General features: G+C 39.4%; 1 protein-coding gene across 5 annotated transcripts in view; it reads right to left on the bottom strand.

Moving 5' to 3' along the window:
- The window catches only part of ZNF385B (zinc finger protein 385B), a 665073-nt gene that overhangs the window by 68923 nt on the left and 579859 nt on the right, over positions 1-16291 (bottom strand). For all 5 annotated transcript variants that reach the window (XM_040357647.1, XM_040357648.1, XM_040357649.1 and 2 more), the window contains one exon: positions 15657-15798. In XM_040357647.1, coding sequence (XP_040213581.1) covers positions 15657-15798 — 142 coding nt within the window. The remainder of the gene's footprint in view (positions 1-15656; positions 15799-16291) is intronic.

The following is a 16291-nucleotide window of genomic DNA, read 5'->3' as shown; positions in this document are numbered from 1 at the left end:
TTTTATACTTCATATGTATTTTAATTGATCCATTTTATCATGTATATCTGCCATGTCTGTTTTGTATTTTTGTATTGCATGCTATGAGCAGCTCATTTAGAATAAGTCTTGTGACTATCTATCTATTTGATACGAAATATCTGACATGTATTCAAGATTGTAATAAATATATTATGTACTGTAACCCGATTTTTATGGTATTATTCCCTCTGACATGGCGCTCCCTCATTTAAAATCCCACTTACCCTTCTTTTTCATATACCAAATTAGGGATGGAGGCCGCCATGTGTTTTACTTTATTTAGTGTGTGTGTCAGGTCACATCCATTCACTGTATAACAAATATTTGGGTGGAAGACACCCGCCACAGTGACCTGTCACACCCAACATATCTTTATCAACCTCTGTTACTGCCCTTATACTAGTGTCCGGCATTAGATCTCTATATTACCATTTCCCTATGTATTAGGTTTGACCCACTATTGTTACCTCACCATTTTTCAACCCTTTGTCCGGTTTAGTTTGGGTTTTTTGGGGGGATTGTGTGTTTTCTCTGGCTCCTGGGTTGCGATGTGCAGCAGCCCGACCCTCCCCTCGCCCTGTGGTAGGGGCGGGGACTGGACTCCTGCGCATCGGCGTCATGCTTCGATGCTGCATTTGCAGCGTCATTGACATCTATTTGATGTCTTTTTTTTTCCATCCCTGACCACATACGAGGTGGGCGGAGAACCCACTACTGATGGCTCCACCACACGCAGCTGGGAATCCCTTCCCCGCCTCCTTTGTGTAGAATGGCCAATCAAGCATGACGTTGATGGGGCCCCGCCTGGGAATGGGGATATATAGTAGCCTTGGAGCAGCCATTTGTTCATTTGCCTGACTCAATCACAAGGAACCACACACCTGATCCTACACACAGGTCATCCTCATTGCTGGGAGCTTAGTTACCATTTTTTGGTATGTTTTTCCTCCCTTGTTTGGCTTTGTTCCTTACACATTTCCCCACACACTCCCCTTATGGGAACACATTTATATCTTGCTACTCAATTTTTTACATTTTTAAATGTATTTATTTTTTGTTACACTTGTTTTATGAACACTATGCACTTTATGTGCACACATAGCATTTTGGATCAGGCTGTGATCACTGTGCTATGCTCCGTCTGCTGTCCCCAGTCCTTGGAGGATCAACCCCGGGGGAGACATCATGCCCGAACCCCCCTTTTTTCCTTGGCAGATACCGGACTGGTCTTGAGGTTGTATAGTAAGTCTCTCAACTGTTTCCATCCTGTTGGGACATAGTCCCTGTACTTCCCTATTCTTAAGGCATCATTATTTATTCTTGTTTATTTTTATTTCCAGTAACCTGCTTTAAAACACTCCTGATGATTGGCTGAAATGCCAGGAAATGCGTAGAGTGCCACCAGATGCCAATAGTCACCTGTTTATACTTCATATGTTTTTTAATTGATCCATTTTATCATGTATATCTGCCATGTCTGTTTTGTATTTTTGTATTGCATGCTATGAGCAGCACATTTAGAATAAGTCTTGTGACTATCTATCTATTTGATACGAAATATCTGACATGTATTCAAGATTGTAATAAATATATCATGTACTGTAACCCGATTTTTATGGTATTATTCCCACTGACATGGCGCTCTCTCATTTAAAGTCCCACTTACCCTTCTTTTCCATGACACGCAGAGGTATTTCTAAACCACAAAATTCGAAATGATCTATTATTAGGCGTTTATTGAAGCAAAGCATGATAAGTTACTGTAATGAGGCAGACAAGAAGATGGTGCTTATTTTCTCAGATTCTGAATAATAAGAAGGTAATGGGTGCCAGTTACATCACCTACTTATAAAACAAATGTGCAGTGCAGTGAAAAATTAGATTGAATGCTACCTATATAAATTTCATCTGAATAGAAAACCAAGAGGCATAGAAAATGAGAAAAGCAATCTTTCTTCTGGATTGATTTGTATGTAAACAAGCAGAATATTTGATAAGGTTAAGATAATTTTACCATCAAAGTAGACAATCCAAACAATATGTATGTGCCTCTGAGTTATATATCCAGTAAACCCATAACGGCATGTGGTCTTACGATAACAAGGTTTGGAAAATGCCTCTTTTTATAAAAGAAGTGGTGTATTCTAGGTTTACATAGATGCTGGATGTTTTACACCCAAAAAGGATATTTTGTACGCCATCAGAGATTTTTAGCCAAGCAGGCTTCTACGGGAAGCAATTAATGGAAACGGAATGTCATAATTAGTGTGGAGCAGCAGTTCCCAATCAGTATAGTGTCCCATTTCTTACCTGGTGATTGAGGGGCACTCTGCATACATTTATAATGCCTGCCAAGCACCTCAGTTTGAAATGTCTGGATATGAGCTGCAAGATCTTGAGAATTACAGTTCAATGTCATTTAACTATATTTGTTCTGTGGAGCCCAATGGTTTTGGTAGGGTGCTTTCATATACCAGAAATCTCCCAGGACCTAGCAAGCAAGTCTATGTTTCAAGCCAGCATATACCAATTGCCCTAAAACTTGAGCTATCAGCAAACTTTTCTCTCGGTGAGTGAAGAGTCCATTCTTCCTTGGCCAAAATAGACCAACCTGTTGGTGTTGGCGGCACGCAAATATGCGCCCTCATGGCGGGTATGCCTTGCCGTTGAGTGGCTGCATATTTGCGTACCACATTGCATATAAAGCCGTGACGATAGCATACTCTCGACACAGTTACTGGCAGCTAATGGAAAGCTCCTGATCGCAAGCAGCATTCCAATCATCTGACCGCCATGGCAGTCAATCATGGCCACATGGTCTATGATCATGGTCACATGATCATAGGCCCCACCCTGCCTTCTGGCATCTTAAAACCCTTAAAGGGCCAGAAGGCACCGGCGCCAAGGGGTTAAACTCACACAGCCAGAAAACCAATAAAGAGTGACTGCTCCTAACCCCCAATTTACCTTTGGTGGTATATCTCATCTATATATGTCTCATCTTAATTTATGAATTTAGGGTGACAGGGTAACTCCACTTTCATGGAAAAAAAATATAGAGCAAATAAAAATGTATATACAGTGAGGAAAATAATTAATTGATCCCCTGCAGATTTTGTAAGTTTACCCACTTACAAAGAAAAGAAAGGTCTATCATTTTTTTCATAGGTGTATTTTAAATTATAGAGACAGAATATCAACCAAAAATAAAAACACATGATACAAAGGTTACAAATTGAATTGCAGTTCAGTAAGTAAAATAAGTGAACCCCAAGCAAAACATGACTTGGTACTTAGTACTTGTTGGCAAGAACAGAGGTAAGATGCTCATTGCTTCTTGTAGTTGGTTGCCAGGTTTGCACACATTTCAGGAGGGATTTTGGTTACAGATCTTCTCTAAATAGATTTCTTCTTGGCTGTTGCATGGCAACTTGAAGTTTCAGCTCTCTCCATAAATTTTCCATAAGATTAAGGTCCACTCCATGACCTTAATGTGCTTTTTCTTGAGCCACTCTTTTGTTGCCTCGGCGGTATGTTTTGGGTCATTGTCATGCTGGAAGGCCCATTCACGACCCATCTTTAGTGTTCTGGCTGAGGGAAGAAGGTTTCCATGATCTTACAATACATGGCTCCGTCCATTGGCCCCTCAATGCAGCAAAGTCAGCCTGTACCTTTAGCAGAGAAACAGCCCCAAAGCATAATGTTTCCACCTCCGTGCTTTACTGTAGGGATGATGTTCTTAGGGTCATAGTCAGCATTTTTCTTCCTCGAAACCTGACGAGTCAAGTTAATGCCAAAGAGCTCAATTTTTGGCCTCATCTAACCACAGCACTTTCTCCCAATCCTTCTCCAAATCATTTAGATGTTCATTGGAGGGCCTGTACATGTGCCTTCTTGAGCAGGGGGACCTTGCGGGTGCTGAAGGACTTTCATCCATGGCGGCATATTGTGTTACCAATGGTTTGTTTGGTGACTGTGGTCCCAACTGCCTTGAGATCATTCACAAGCTCCTCCTGTGTACTTCTGGACTGATCCCTCACTTTTCTCATAATCATGCTTACCCCATGAAGCAAAATATGGCATGGAGCTCCAGACATTTTCATTATCGCATTTGTTAAGTGGTCATGTGTCTGTCATAACGTATGCAATAAGCTTTAGTGAATTGTGGCTAGTATCCCTCTCCACAATACCATGCTGTAATAATATACCTATAATTCAAAATTTAAAATGTATTCATATTAATTTCCTTTTACAGAATCAGTACATGCTGAAAATCATTTTGGAACATGTGCTAATATGAAGCTGAAATTAAATGTGCTAACAGCAGTGGCAGTATTTATAGAACTGCCATAAGTATGTTTATATTTAATGGTATAATTTGAGGATGCTTGTATCTTGTAAAATGAACAAATGACATACTGGTCTTTTTTCGAGGGCTGCTAATGTGAAATATGATTTGTTCAAAAGGGCTTTTGGTACACTGAGAAATGTATTATTATAAAACAAGGACCTAAAGAGGAAATCAAAGCAAAAAAATATAATAATAGCACAAACGTGCTGTACAGTAACTAGCCTTAGGCACGTAGGGCATGCTTATTTATTATGCACATCCATACACACATTTGATTATAAAGACACAAAACTATATTTTTTTATTTATATTTCATATTATTTCCTACCCATATCAAACTACTTTTATCAGCTAATATCTATCCGCGAACTCCGGCTCTCTGACTGGCCAGAGTGGCGTGACGTCGAGTGACGTCACTCCCGCGCATGCGCATGTGCACTTCCGCCTATAGGGGGTGTGCCTGCACCGCCGGCAGGCCTCTTCTGCTGTGATTATTCAGATTGATCAATTTTCCAGCAAAGATGCAGAAATGAGAAGTCTGGAGTCACAACACATGACACAAGGTAATTTGTTTTGTCTTGTTTGAAGCAAATTGCTTCCAATTACATTTAATAGCTTTTCGATTGCAGAAAATTATGCTCATAAAAAACACAAATGTTTTATCCTGAAAATTCACTGTTTTCAGTGTCACCGGGTTCACACCTCACCATTTTCAGTACTGTTTGAGTGACAGCTCCTTTTTTTTCCGAAAGAGTAGCCTGATTTTACATCTCTAATGTAAGGGAGTGTATAACAAGTATGTCTTATGAACATCTGTTGAAAGCTCTCAATGGAAGACAGAGAAGATGTATTATAAAGTGTATTATAAGTGTATATTTTTTTAAGTAAGACACACAAACTAAATGACATTCTCTGTATGTATGTCAAAAAGATCTTTGTAATTGTTAGTTGATTTCTACAATCTGAGTTTATATTGTTATATGTTGGTAGTTGAGGAGCTAAACTCAAATTTCCATTAACCATTTAGAAAATGGCAGTTTTAACATCCTATGAAATATAGAATAACGTATCCTTTGATTAATCCCTTGCTCTTGCACAGCACATCTATTACAGTGCCTTGAAAAAAGAATTCATAATCCTTGACATTTTCCAATTCTTTTCATGTTACAAACAAAAACGTAAATGTATTTTATTGGGATTTTATGTGATTGACCAACACAAAGTGGCACATATTTGTGAAGTGGAAGGAAAATTATAAATGTTTTTTTTTTTAAACAAATATGTGAAAAGTGTGGAGTGCATTTGTATTCAGCCCCCTTTACTCTGATACCCCTAACTAAAATATAGTGGAACCAATTGTCTTCAAAAGTCACCTTATTAGTAAATAGAGCCCACCTGTGTGCAATTTAATCTCAGTATAAATGCAGCTGTTCACTGAAGCCCTCAGAGGTTTGCTAGAGAACCTTATTAGTGAGCAAACAGAATTATGAAGGCCAAGGAACACACCAGAGAGGTCAGGGATAAAGTTGTGGAAAAGTTTAAAGCAGGGTTAAGTTATAAAAAAAATCCCAAGCTTTGAACATCTCACAGAGCACTGTTCAATCCATCATCTGAAAATGGAAAGAGTATGGCACAACTGCAAACCTATCAAGACATGGCCGTCCACCTAAACTGACAGGCTGGACAAGGAGAGCATTAATCAGAGAAGCAGCCAAGAGGCCCATGGTAACTCTGGAGGAGCAGCCGAGATCCACAGAATCTGTCCACAGGACAACTATTAGTCACGCACTCCACAAATCTGGCCTTTATGAAAGAGTGGCAAGAAGAAAGCCATTGTTGAAGGAAAGCCATAAGAGGTCCCACTTTACCACTCTTCCTTAAAGATCAACATAGAAACAGTCAAACTAGTCTATACTTCCTAAATAGCTGCATTACATCTAACAGAGTGGTCAGCAGTTTAGTTCACTCTGACCCCCTCCGAGTAGTGATTAAGCAGTGGGATCTGCATGTTTCACACCAATCTTTGCACAATCCATATGTTTGCCAATTTCTATTAATATATAGAGGCCTTTAGAGTCCTTGTGGTAGCCATACCTTATGTCTCCTGGCTTGATGCCAAGGTACACCAAATGTTCGCAGATACTCCTTTCAAATGAGTGAGTTTTTGCATGCAAAGTACGGTCTAGGTCTTGATTTACAAAAACTGGAGAGTGCAAACTCTGGTGGAGCTGTTCATAGAAACCAAATATCAGCTTCCAGTTTTTTTTTGTCAAAGCTTAATTGAACAAGCTGAAGTTAGAAGCTGATTGGCTACCATGCACAGCTGCGCCAGATTTTGCACTCGCCAGTATTAGTAAAACACATTTTGTGTGGATGACTTCAAGTGACCTGCACAGAGCCCCGATGTCTATTGTGTTCTATTACCCAACATCTGTACTTGACAAATAAACGGGCACATATTTATCTGCTCACCCATCTGTCTCAGCCAATCAGAGGAAGCTTTGTATTCATTCATATAATACAAAGCTGCCTTTGATTGGCTAAGCGTTTCTCATCCTGATTCTTTTTTGTTCTGGGAATGAGACAATAAATTCTTGTCTCACTGCTCAAACACAAGGCAGTATACTGCTGAGGCAACATACTGTTCATACAACTTGCCCAGTGAGTGAATTTGTAGAAAATTGTTTGTTTGAGCCAGCCTGCTGCAAACAAACTAGTTAAAGGTATACTAAACCTGGAATTGAACTTTAAAACAAACCCTCACTGAGCACCATTCAGCCTGACTCTATTTTGTTCCAGGTTTAGGATGAGAAATTTTCATCTCATTGCAGGAACACAAGGCTGTAAACTGCATGATGCTGTGGCTACATCCAGTTTAGACCTTTTGCAAACGGTACTGATGTTTGAACATCAGCATTTTTGTATGTATGTAATTTCAGTGTTTTTATGTTGTACATATTTGTGCGTATTCGCGCATATTCACACATAGTTGTGCAGTGTATTCGCGCGCACAATACATTTGCAAAGGTAAACTATATTTGGTCATGTACCCCTATGTGCATATTTGGGCGTATTCGTATGTACGGGTGCAAAATACTGACCTGGAAGGCAGATTTACTTTTAATTTTTTACTCTTGAATATACAGGCTGCATTTTAGATCAGTGAAAAAAAATGTACTGTACTGAGGGTTTTCAGTGCTGCAGTGTGCAAGAGGCCTTATAGAGCGTGACCATACAGCAGAAAGGACTTTTGGCTTAATTTCAGCAGTTCATCTCACCACGCTTCCCCCCAGTGAATTGGTAGCATCACAGCCCTCCAATCGCTAAAGTAAACACAGAACAAAAGATCTAAAGGAGGATAACAGGGTGAGATGAGCCACTGAGAGAAATACTTGAAAGACTTTAGTGTTTCTTCTGTGAATTTAGAGGATAGATTGCTCAACAATGCCTGCAGCTACTGAGGTCAGTGATTGCTTGTCCTAAAGCTTATTTAATGCTTGTAAAGAATATGAAATACAGTATTTCACTGTCAGTGATCACAGTTTTTCTACTTTAGGAATTATAAAAAAATATATAAAAAGACATACAAACACTATCCCTCTCAAAGGCACATCACAAGAAAAACTTCACGAGTTCTACCATTTTTTTTAAACAATAGAAATGATACAGGAAGTAAGAGGAAGCTGTGATTTTCCTCTTGGCGAGAGAAGGCGACAAATAACAGTATGTGCAGTACGGCAGTATTGTGTGTTGACACTGCAGCTTTGGAGAGCTCCACGCTTGTAGAAATTGTCTAGCTATTTTCTTCTTTCATTCAGCATGGAAGCTACATGTGCCGACATAATGGAAATCTACACTTCCTTTGTAGATAGATTTAATACAGATGATTGTGCTCTCTCTGTTTCCAAGGAAATGGTCAGACTTAGACTTACATTTTACTGTCATGCCTCTATGCTTAATGGGACACCTAGTGAGTAATGAATGATTACTCTCCTCTTCCTCAGGGTAGAATAGCAAATGTATTTTGTTCATTGGCTTTACTTGAAAATAATATATATCTATCTTCCTTTCAATGGATTTGTTACTTCAATGAGACAAAAATAAACACTGAGGTTTTTTTTTTTTTTTTTTTTTGGCATAATATCTATGTTTGAAAAAAAATACAGATAGCATGTCAGAGAGGTTTATAAAAAGTGAAAAAAAAAATCTTTTGTGTGCGCATCAGCGTGACAATTTTACTTCATTTTTCTTTAAATAGTTATTTTAGAAGTGTACCAAAGGTATTAAATGGAAGGGCACTATAATTTCAAAAACCTTACATTTTTTGTTAGGTAAGCAAACTTTAAAATAACAGATTATTTAAAAAAAAATTGTGTACTAGCAACATAGTGAGTGCAGATAGTTTTTTCATACTTTGCTATTTACTCTTATTATAAATTCTACTGATTGCATTTTGGTATAAAAACTTTCCAAGGTAAAACTGTCCCATTACTACTAATGTACAAAGGAAGGTATAGTGCACTCCAAATGAACCCCATTGAGTACTATAACAATTTATTGTGGTTAGGCCATCATTCAAGCATCAAATTAATTGTAGATATCAACAGTACATCACATGGGGTGCTCACCTGGAGCCATTTACTCATTATGTATAAGTAACTTTTAGGAGCCCAAACACTAACTCCATCATCAGTGCCTGATGAAGGAGCTTGTGTTTGGGTTCCAAAATGTTTCTTATATATGACAAATAAAGGCCACTGATTACGCACACCTTGTGATAGTCAGTTGTATTATGTTACCTATGTGGCACCCCAGTGTCAGTGTTGTTAACCCTTTACAAAAGAGCGTACACATGTATACAGCCTCCCGGAGGTAGGTCTTTTTCTGTGGGGCTGCATATATGCTGTGTTTGTGCTAAAAGTGCAATGCACTGCAAGATTTAGAGGTCAGTAGTAAGTGATGAAGTCTTCAGGGCCAATAGTAATAGACACAGAGCTCTGGAGTCAGTAGAAAGTGATGCAGATTTCAGGCGTCAGTAGTAAATGATGCTAGTTCAGGGGTCAGTAGCAAGTGATGCAATGGTCAGGGTCAGTAGTAAGTGACACAGAGTTCAGGGATCAGTAGTATGTGACACAGAGTTCAGGGGTCAGTAGTAAATGAGGCAGGGGTCAGTAGGTAATAAAGCAGAGTTTAGGGGTCCGGTGTAAGTGAACCAGAGGTCAGGGATCAGCAGTAAGTGACATTGAGTTCAGGGGTCCGTTGTAAGTGACGCAGAGTTCAGAGGTCAGTAGTAAATTAGCTATGATTAAACACTAAATACAGTGTGAAACGCGTCAGCTCTGCCGGTATGCTGTGACATGTAGTGCTGTTTTTCTATCTTGGATTTTTACAATAAAGGCAACTTTTGTTCTGAGTGCGGCTGTCCAGAAGAATCCTTTCTTTTGTTTTCCAATCTCATATGCATTGCCTGCACCTGTGGTCCTGGGGGAAGCATTTATTCTGAAGATTTCCACACCTGAGCGGTTTTTCTTTCTCAGTAGTAAATTACTTAGAGCTCAGGAGTCAATAGTAAGTGACAATGCAGAAAGGAAACTGCTCTGGGCAGGTGCATATATCTAAAGCCCCTCTCCACACATCAGCCGGTGCCAGCTCGATCCGCGATCGCAGCAGCAGGGAGAACACACAAGTAGGAGGATTGCACTTCAGCGATGTTGCATATTAAAACTTGTATTTATAGAAATGTTCAAAAACATGTAAAAACGAACATCCCAGCTCCCTGGATGGACAAAGGACAGTAAATGTGTTTACTGTTCTCCGTCTGGGAGCTGGGATGTCTGTTTTTATATGTCTTTGAAGATTTCAATAAATATAAGTTTTAATCTGCAATAAGTGCAGCCAGCCTACTCGTGTGTTCTCCTTGTCAACAGTAAGTCACTCATGCCGCGTACACACGATCATTTTTCGGCATGAAAAAAACATAGTTTTTCAAAAACGTCATTTAAAATGATCGTGTGTGGGCTACACATAATTTTTCAGTTTCTGAAAAAAGACAAATTTTTTTTTCGAACTTGCTGCATTTTTTAACGTTGTTTTAAACTATGCTGTTTTTCGGGTTGTAAAAAATTGATCGTGTGTGGGCTAAAACGACGTAAAAAAACCTGCGCATGCTCAGAAGCAAGTTATGAGACGGGAGTGCTCGTTCTGGTAAAACTACCGTTCATAATGGAGTAAGCACATTCATCACGCTGTAACAGACAGAAAAGCGCAAATCGTCTTTTACTAACACGGAATCAGCTAAGACAGCCCAAAGGCGAATGGAACTTCCCCTTTATAGTGCCGTCGTACGTGTTGTACGTCACCGTGCTTTGCTAGATCATTTTTTAAAAACAATGGTTTTGGGAAAACGTTGTTTTTTGGACATGCTTAAAAACAAAGTTTTTTTTTCATGCTGAAAAATGATCGTGTGTACGCGGCATCAGAGTTCAGGGGTCAGTATTAAATTATATGCAGTTCCCATTTCAGTAATGAGACTTCAGGAGTTAGTAATAAGTAATGCAGAGTACAGGGGTCATTTTTAAGTGGCTGAGAGCTCAGGGGCCAGTTGTAAGTGACGCAGATTTCAGGGGTCAGTAGTGATGGACAGTTCAGAAGTCAGTAAGTGGTTCAAGCTGGGCCAATGTAACTTTGTAAAAAAACATATTTGGGGTTCTTCTGTAAGTCCATATCATGAAGCTTTCTGCAATTGGGGTAACAACGCTGCTGCACTGCTACTTAAAAGTTTACATTTTTGTACAGTCAACTTTAGGTTTACCAAAACTATGTAACATGTAGATCTACTTAAACTATCCAATCATTTTGTATCAGGCAGACCCTTGCACTATATAGTTGTTGGTAAACCTAAAGGAAATGGTACAGTCACTATAACTTGTGTGGAAAGTTTAAAGCTGGATTCACACCATTTCCATAGCATTTAGAGGGCAGTAAGAAAATCTGACATCCAATTTTTAATGCACTGTGGTGCCCTGATGTGCATTTTGTTAATGCCTTGCGATGATGTGCAGCTTTTTTCACAGGAAGAGCCACATACATTTTTTTAATGTGCTTTGCAGTGCTCTCGCACCCACTGCCTTCTAGATTGGCCAAATTGGCTGTTCTACTGAAGTCCTCCCAATGTGAGCTGCAGTGTCTGGTTTGGGGAGCACATGAAACCCAAATAAGGATTTTGTTTGTCCAACAGAGGTAAAAAAGTCACAGAGCAATATGATTTAGGACCTGTATGGCTGTCACACAGAAGCCTTTACATGTACTCTTATATGCTATTGACTAAAGATGCTGCGATAGCATATTTTCATGCTTTGAAGGCAGTTGATTTTGTAGCATACATATACACCATTGTATAAATACAATGAACAAATCACAGATATGTAAAAATACTTTTCATCAAAAACACAGCTGTAAGACAAATTTTACTCAGTGGAAGATATTTAAACACAGCCTAAAATCTGTTTCTAAGCTGCAAAACTACATTTGTTTTTGTTTTTCGGTGCCTGAATCCTGAAATGACTAGCTGACATTTTAAAAACAATAAATGCTTGCACAAACCTAGTGAGAACTGTAATTTGTAGATAATGTTGCTAACATAAAATGTCAGAATATTTTGCATAACATTATGTTGCAGAGAGGTTTAGCTTTAATGTAGAGGCATAGATAGATAGGTAAACAGTTGGACACTCAGAAGGATAGATCTCCTTGTGTAATAGTACGCATTTCTGATACTGGAAAAACCTTGATGATGCGTAGTGCTTACCCCCAGCATGGCCTGTCACTAAATATGCACAAATAAGCCTCACCTTACAAATTATATCTGGGCAATTTCTGTTAATCAAGCCCCGTACATACGATCGGAATTTCCGATGGAAAATGTCTGATGGACTTTTTCCTTCGAAAATTCCGACCGTGTGTATGCCCCATGGGACTTTTTTTCGAGGAAATTCCATTGGAGTTTAGATAGAGAACATGTTCTCTTTTACTCCGATGGAATTCCGTCGGAATTCCGATGTGAGTTTGGCCGGGCAAAAGCCTGACCGTGTGTACGGGGCATAAGTCTGTAGAAATCCTTCCCTCATGCCACTGGTTACTGCCTGGAGTGGCAATATCCTGATGCTGAAAGGGTTAACAGCCACGTCTGTGAGTGTGATAGACTTGTGCTACTCCCCCATCCTTTCTGCACCCTCCACTATTACACAACTAGTAGTATTACTGTCCCACAATGCAACACATTCTCTGAAGGGGCAGGGGAGATCCTGTCATTCATCCACTTCCCTTTGCTGTTGCATTTTGGGACACTAATACTACATATTCTGTAATGGCAGAGGGGGCAGAAAGGGGAGGGCAAGAGGACCAAGTCCTTCACACTAGCAACCACTGCCGTTAACCCCCGCAACACTGAAAGATTGCTGCACTCAGCAACGGTATGAAGGAAAGACTTTTTTTACATGAAAAAGCTTCCTGTCTGCATAGACAAGGTAAATTACCTTTCCTATACCTGACAGTAACCTCTGCTCATGCAAAGAAATGAGGAGCGAAAATAAGAAAGAATGCATGATTATAGATTGCTTGAAGTACATGCGAACCACAGATACTTTTATTCTAGAGATTTTAGATTATTCATGTGAGTTTTAAAAACGATTTATAGTTTTAAAGGTTTGCCCACCCTGAAAATTATATTTTGTTATAGGTGAGTACTGATATATTACTTATATCCTCTCTTATGTCCTAGTTCCTGAACAACTGGAGGGCCGTAGTTTGAAGACCCATGATATAATATAATTAAGAAAAAAATCCAAGAGGGAGTGTGGAGACTCTTCATTATGACTAGGGATGAGCTTCGAGTTCGAGTCGAACTTATGTTCGACTCGAACATTGCCTGTTCGCCTGTTCGGTGAACAGCGAACAATTTGGGGTGTTCGCGGCAAATTCGAAAGGCCGCGAAACACCCTGTTAAAGTCTATGGGAGAAATCTAAAGTGCTAATTTTAAAGGCTAATATGCAAGTTATTGTCCTAAAAAGTGTTTGGGGACCTGGGTCCTGCCCCAGGGGACATGTATCAATGCAAAAAAAGTTTTAAAAACTGATGTTTTTTCGGGAGCAGTGAATTTAATAATGCTTAAAGTGAAACAATAAAAGTGAAATATTCCTTTAAATTTCGTACCTAGGGGGGTGTCTAGTATGCCTGTGAAATAGCGCATGTTTCCCGTGCTTAGAACTGTCTCTGCACAAAGTGTAATTTCTGAAGAAAAAAAAGTAATTTAAAAATCACTTGCGGCTATAATGAATTGTGGGCTCCCGGCAATTCAGAGAAAATTCATTCATAAAAAAAAGGCATTGGGGTCCCCTCAATTACGAGCCCCTTCAGGTCTGGTATGGATATTAAGGGGAACCCCACCGTCAATTAAAAAAAATTACGTGGGGTTCCCCCCCAAATAGCCGTTCCAGACACTTCAGGCCTGGTGTGGATTTTAAGGGGAACTCCACCCCCAAAAAATAAATAAAAATGGCGTTCCCCCAAAAATCCACACCAGACCCCTTATCCGAGCACGTAACCTGGCCGGCCGCAGAAAAGAGGGGGGGGACGAGAGAGCGCCCCCCTCCTAAACCGTACCAGGCCACATGCCCTCAACATGGGGCCCGGCCAGGGTTGTGGGGATGAGGCCCTTGTCCCCATCAACATGGGGACATCCTCCCCATGTTGAGGGCATGTGGCCTGGTACGGTTCAGGAGGGGCGCTCTCTCGCCCCCCCCCTTTTCTGCAGCTGGCCAGGTTACGTGCCCCGCTAAAGGGGTCTGGTATGGATTTTTGGGGGAACTCCACGCCATTGTTTTTTTTACATTTGGGGTGGAGCTCCCCTTAAAATCCACACCAGACCTGAAGGGTCTGGAATGGATATTTGGGGGGACCCCCACGCTTTTTTTTATTTTTATGAATGAATTTTCTCTGAATTCCCGGGAGCCGACAATTCACTATAGCCGCGAGTGATTTTTAAATAACTTTTTTTCCTTCAGAAATTACACTTTGTGCAGGGACAGTTCTAAGCCTGGGAAACATGCGCTATTTCACAGGCATACTTTATACCCCCCTAGGTACGAAATTTAAAGGAATATTTCACTTTTATTGTTTCACTTTAAGCATTATTAAATTCACTGCTCTCGAAAAACTGCAGTTTTTTAAAACTTTTTTTTTGCATTGATTCATGTCCCCTGGGGCAGAACCCAGGTCCCCAAACACTTTTATGACAATAACTTGCATATTAACCTTTAAAATTATCACTTTAGATTTCAAACGTTCGAGTCCCATAGCCTTTAACGGGGTTCTAAAGTTCACACAAACTTTTGGTCTGTTCGCAGGTTCTGGTGCGAACCGAATGGGGGTGTGTTCGGCTCATCCCTAATTATGACCACAACAAGTGACTGGCCATACATTATACAATTTTCTTATTTAATTTTCTTTGGATTTGCCTTAAACTATGTAGTGAAAGAGCCTGTCTGATTGCATGCAAACTGAAAGTGTTTAGGTTTGACCTCATATTATATGATTTTGGTTAATCTAAAGGAAAATTGTACAAGATAATTGTATAATGTATGGGATGCCTAAGGAACCCAAGCACACATCTAACACAATTAGAGTCCCTGAGCACTATAGGAAATGGTCACTTCATAATTATTCACTTCCCAAACATTCTTTTGAATATTGATAAATCAAATTATATCTAAAGACATGCTTTTTTCCCATTTTGGATACATTTGGGAATTGTTAAAACCCATCAGTTTGTTTTGCTATCTGTGTCCCACTGGGGAGATTTTTCTTTACTTCCTGTCTTGTAGACACAACAGGAAGTAGAGGAAATCCCTCCACAGAGAGTAAAATACTCCTTAAGCGTCAAAATGTTTACTCTCTATCCCAGTCCTGGTGACAACTCAAATGCTTGGCTTTTCCTTATTTTTACAAAATAGTGACAATGGTCACCAGGACAAACTGATAGAGTGAATCTTCCTAGCAGGGACACATACAGCAATTAAAACTAATAGTTCTAACACCTCTCTACTCTATTCAAAATGTAATAATCATTTGGCTTTATTTACATTTTAAACTCTCAGATACATTATTGTGGACATGCATTAGGCTTTGTACACACATGCACACATACATGCTGAGATGTATCACACAGATAAGCTTTAAATAAGGCAAAAAAAAAAAGTGAAGTACAAACACAACAGTTTTATTAACCTGATTTGTGGTTGGCCGTTGCACTTGTAATAGCCTTGGCGCTGTCCTTGAGCGAACCCGTTTTTTGCTTATTTTTCGTTGACTCTAGTGTTTTGAGCTTCTTGGCATGTTTACTGCCTTTGTAGTGTGCCTCGGCTTGGCTCTACAAAGGAGAACAAATCAGGTTTACTTCTTTATGTTTTACTACAACACAATGGGGCAATGAATTTAATGGGGAACAACACAAACACATCATAAACCGAATAAACAGAATCTCTATTAAAATTTGTAGTGCACCTCTGTTTTTGTGGCATAAATACATTTGGGCAAGTTCTATTTAACTTTTATTATATATATATATATATATATATATATATATATATATATATATATATATATATATATATATATATATATGTACACACACACAGTATCTCACAAAAGTAAGTTCACCCCTCACATTTTTGTAAATATTTTATTATATCTTTTCATGTGGCAACAATGAAGAAATTATACTTTGCTACAATTTAAAGTAGTTCGTGTAACAGTGTAAATTTGCTGTCCTCTCAAACTAACTCAACACACAGCCAAACCGCTGGCAACAAAAGTGAGTACACCCCTAAGTCAAAATGTCCAATTTCTCTGTCCAATTTCAC

The sequence above is a fragment of the Rana temporaria genome, chromosome 6, assembly GCF_905171775.1.
Source record: "Rana temporaria chromosome 6, aRanTem1.1, whole genome shotgun sequence".
In the NCBI taxonomy this organism is placed as follows: Eukaryota; Metazoa; Chordata; class Amphibia; order Anura; family Ranidae; genus Rana; species Rana temporaria.
Note: the sequence above shows the minus strand (reverse complement) of the source record. Positions and strands in the feature narration are given on the sequence as shown.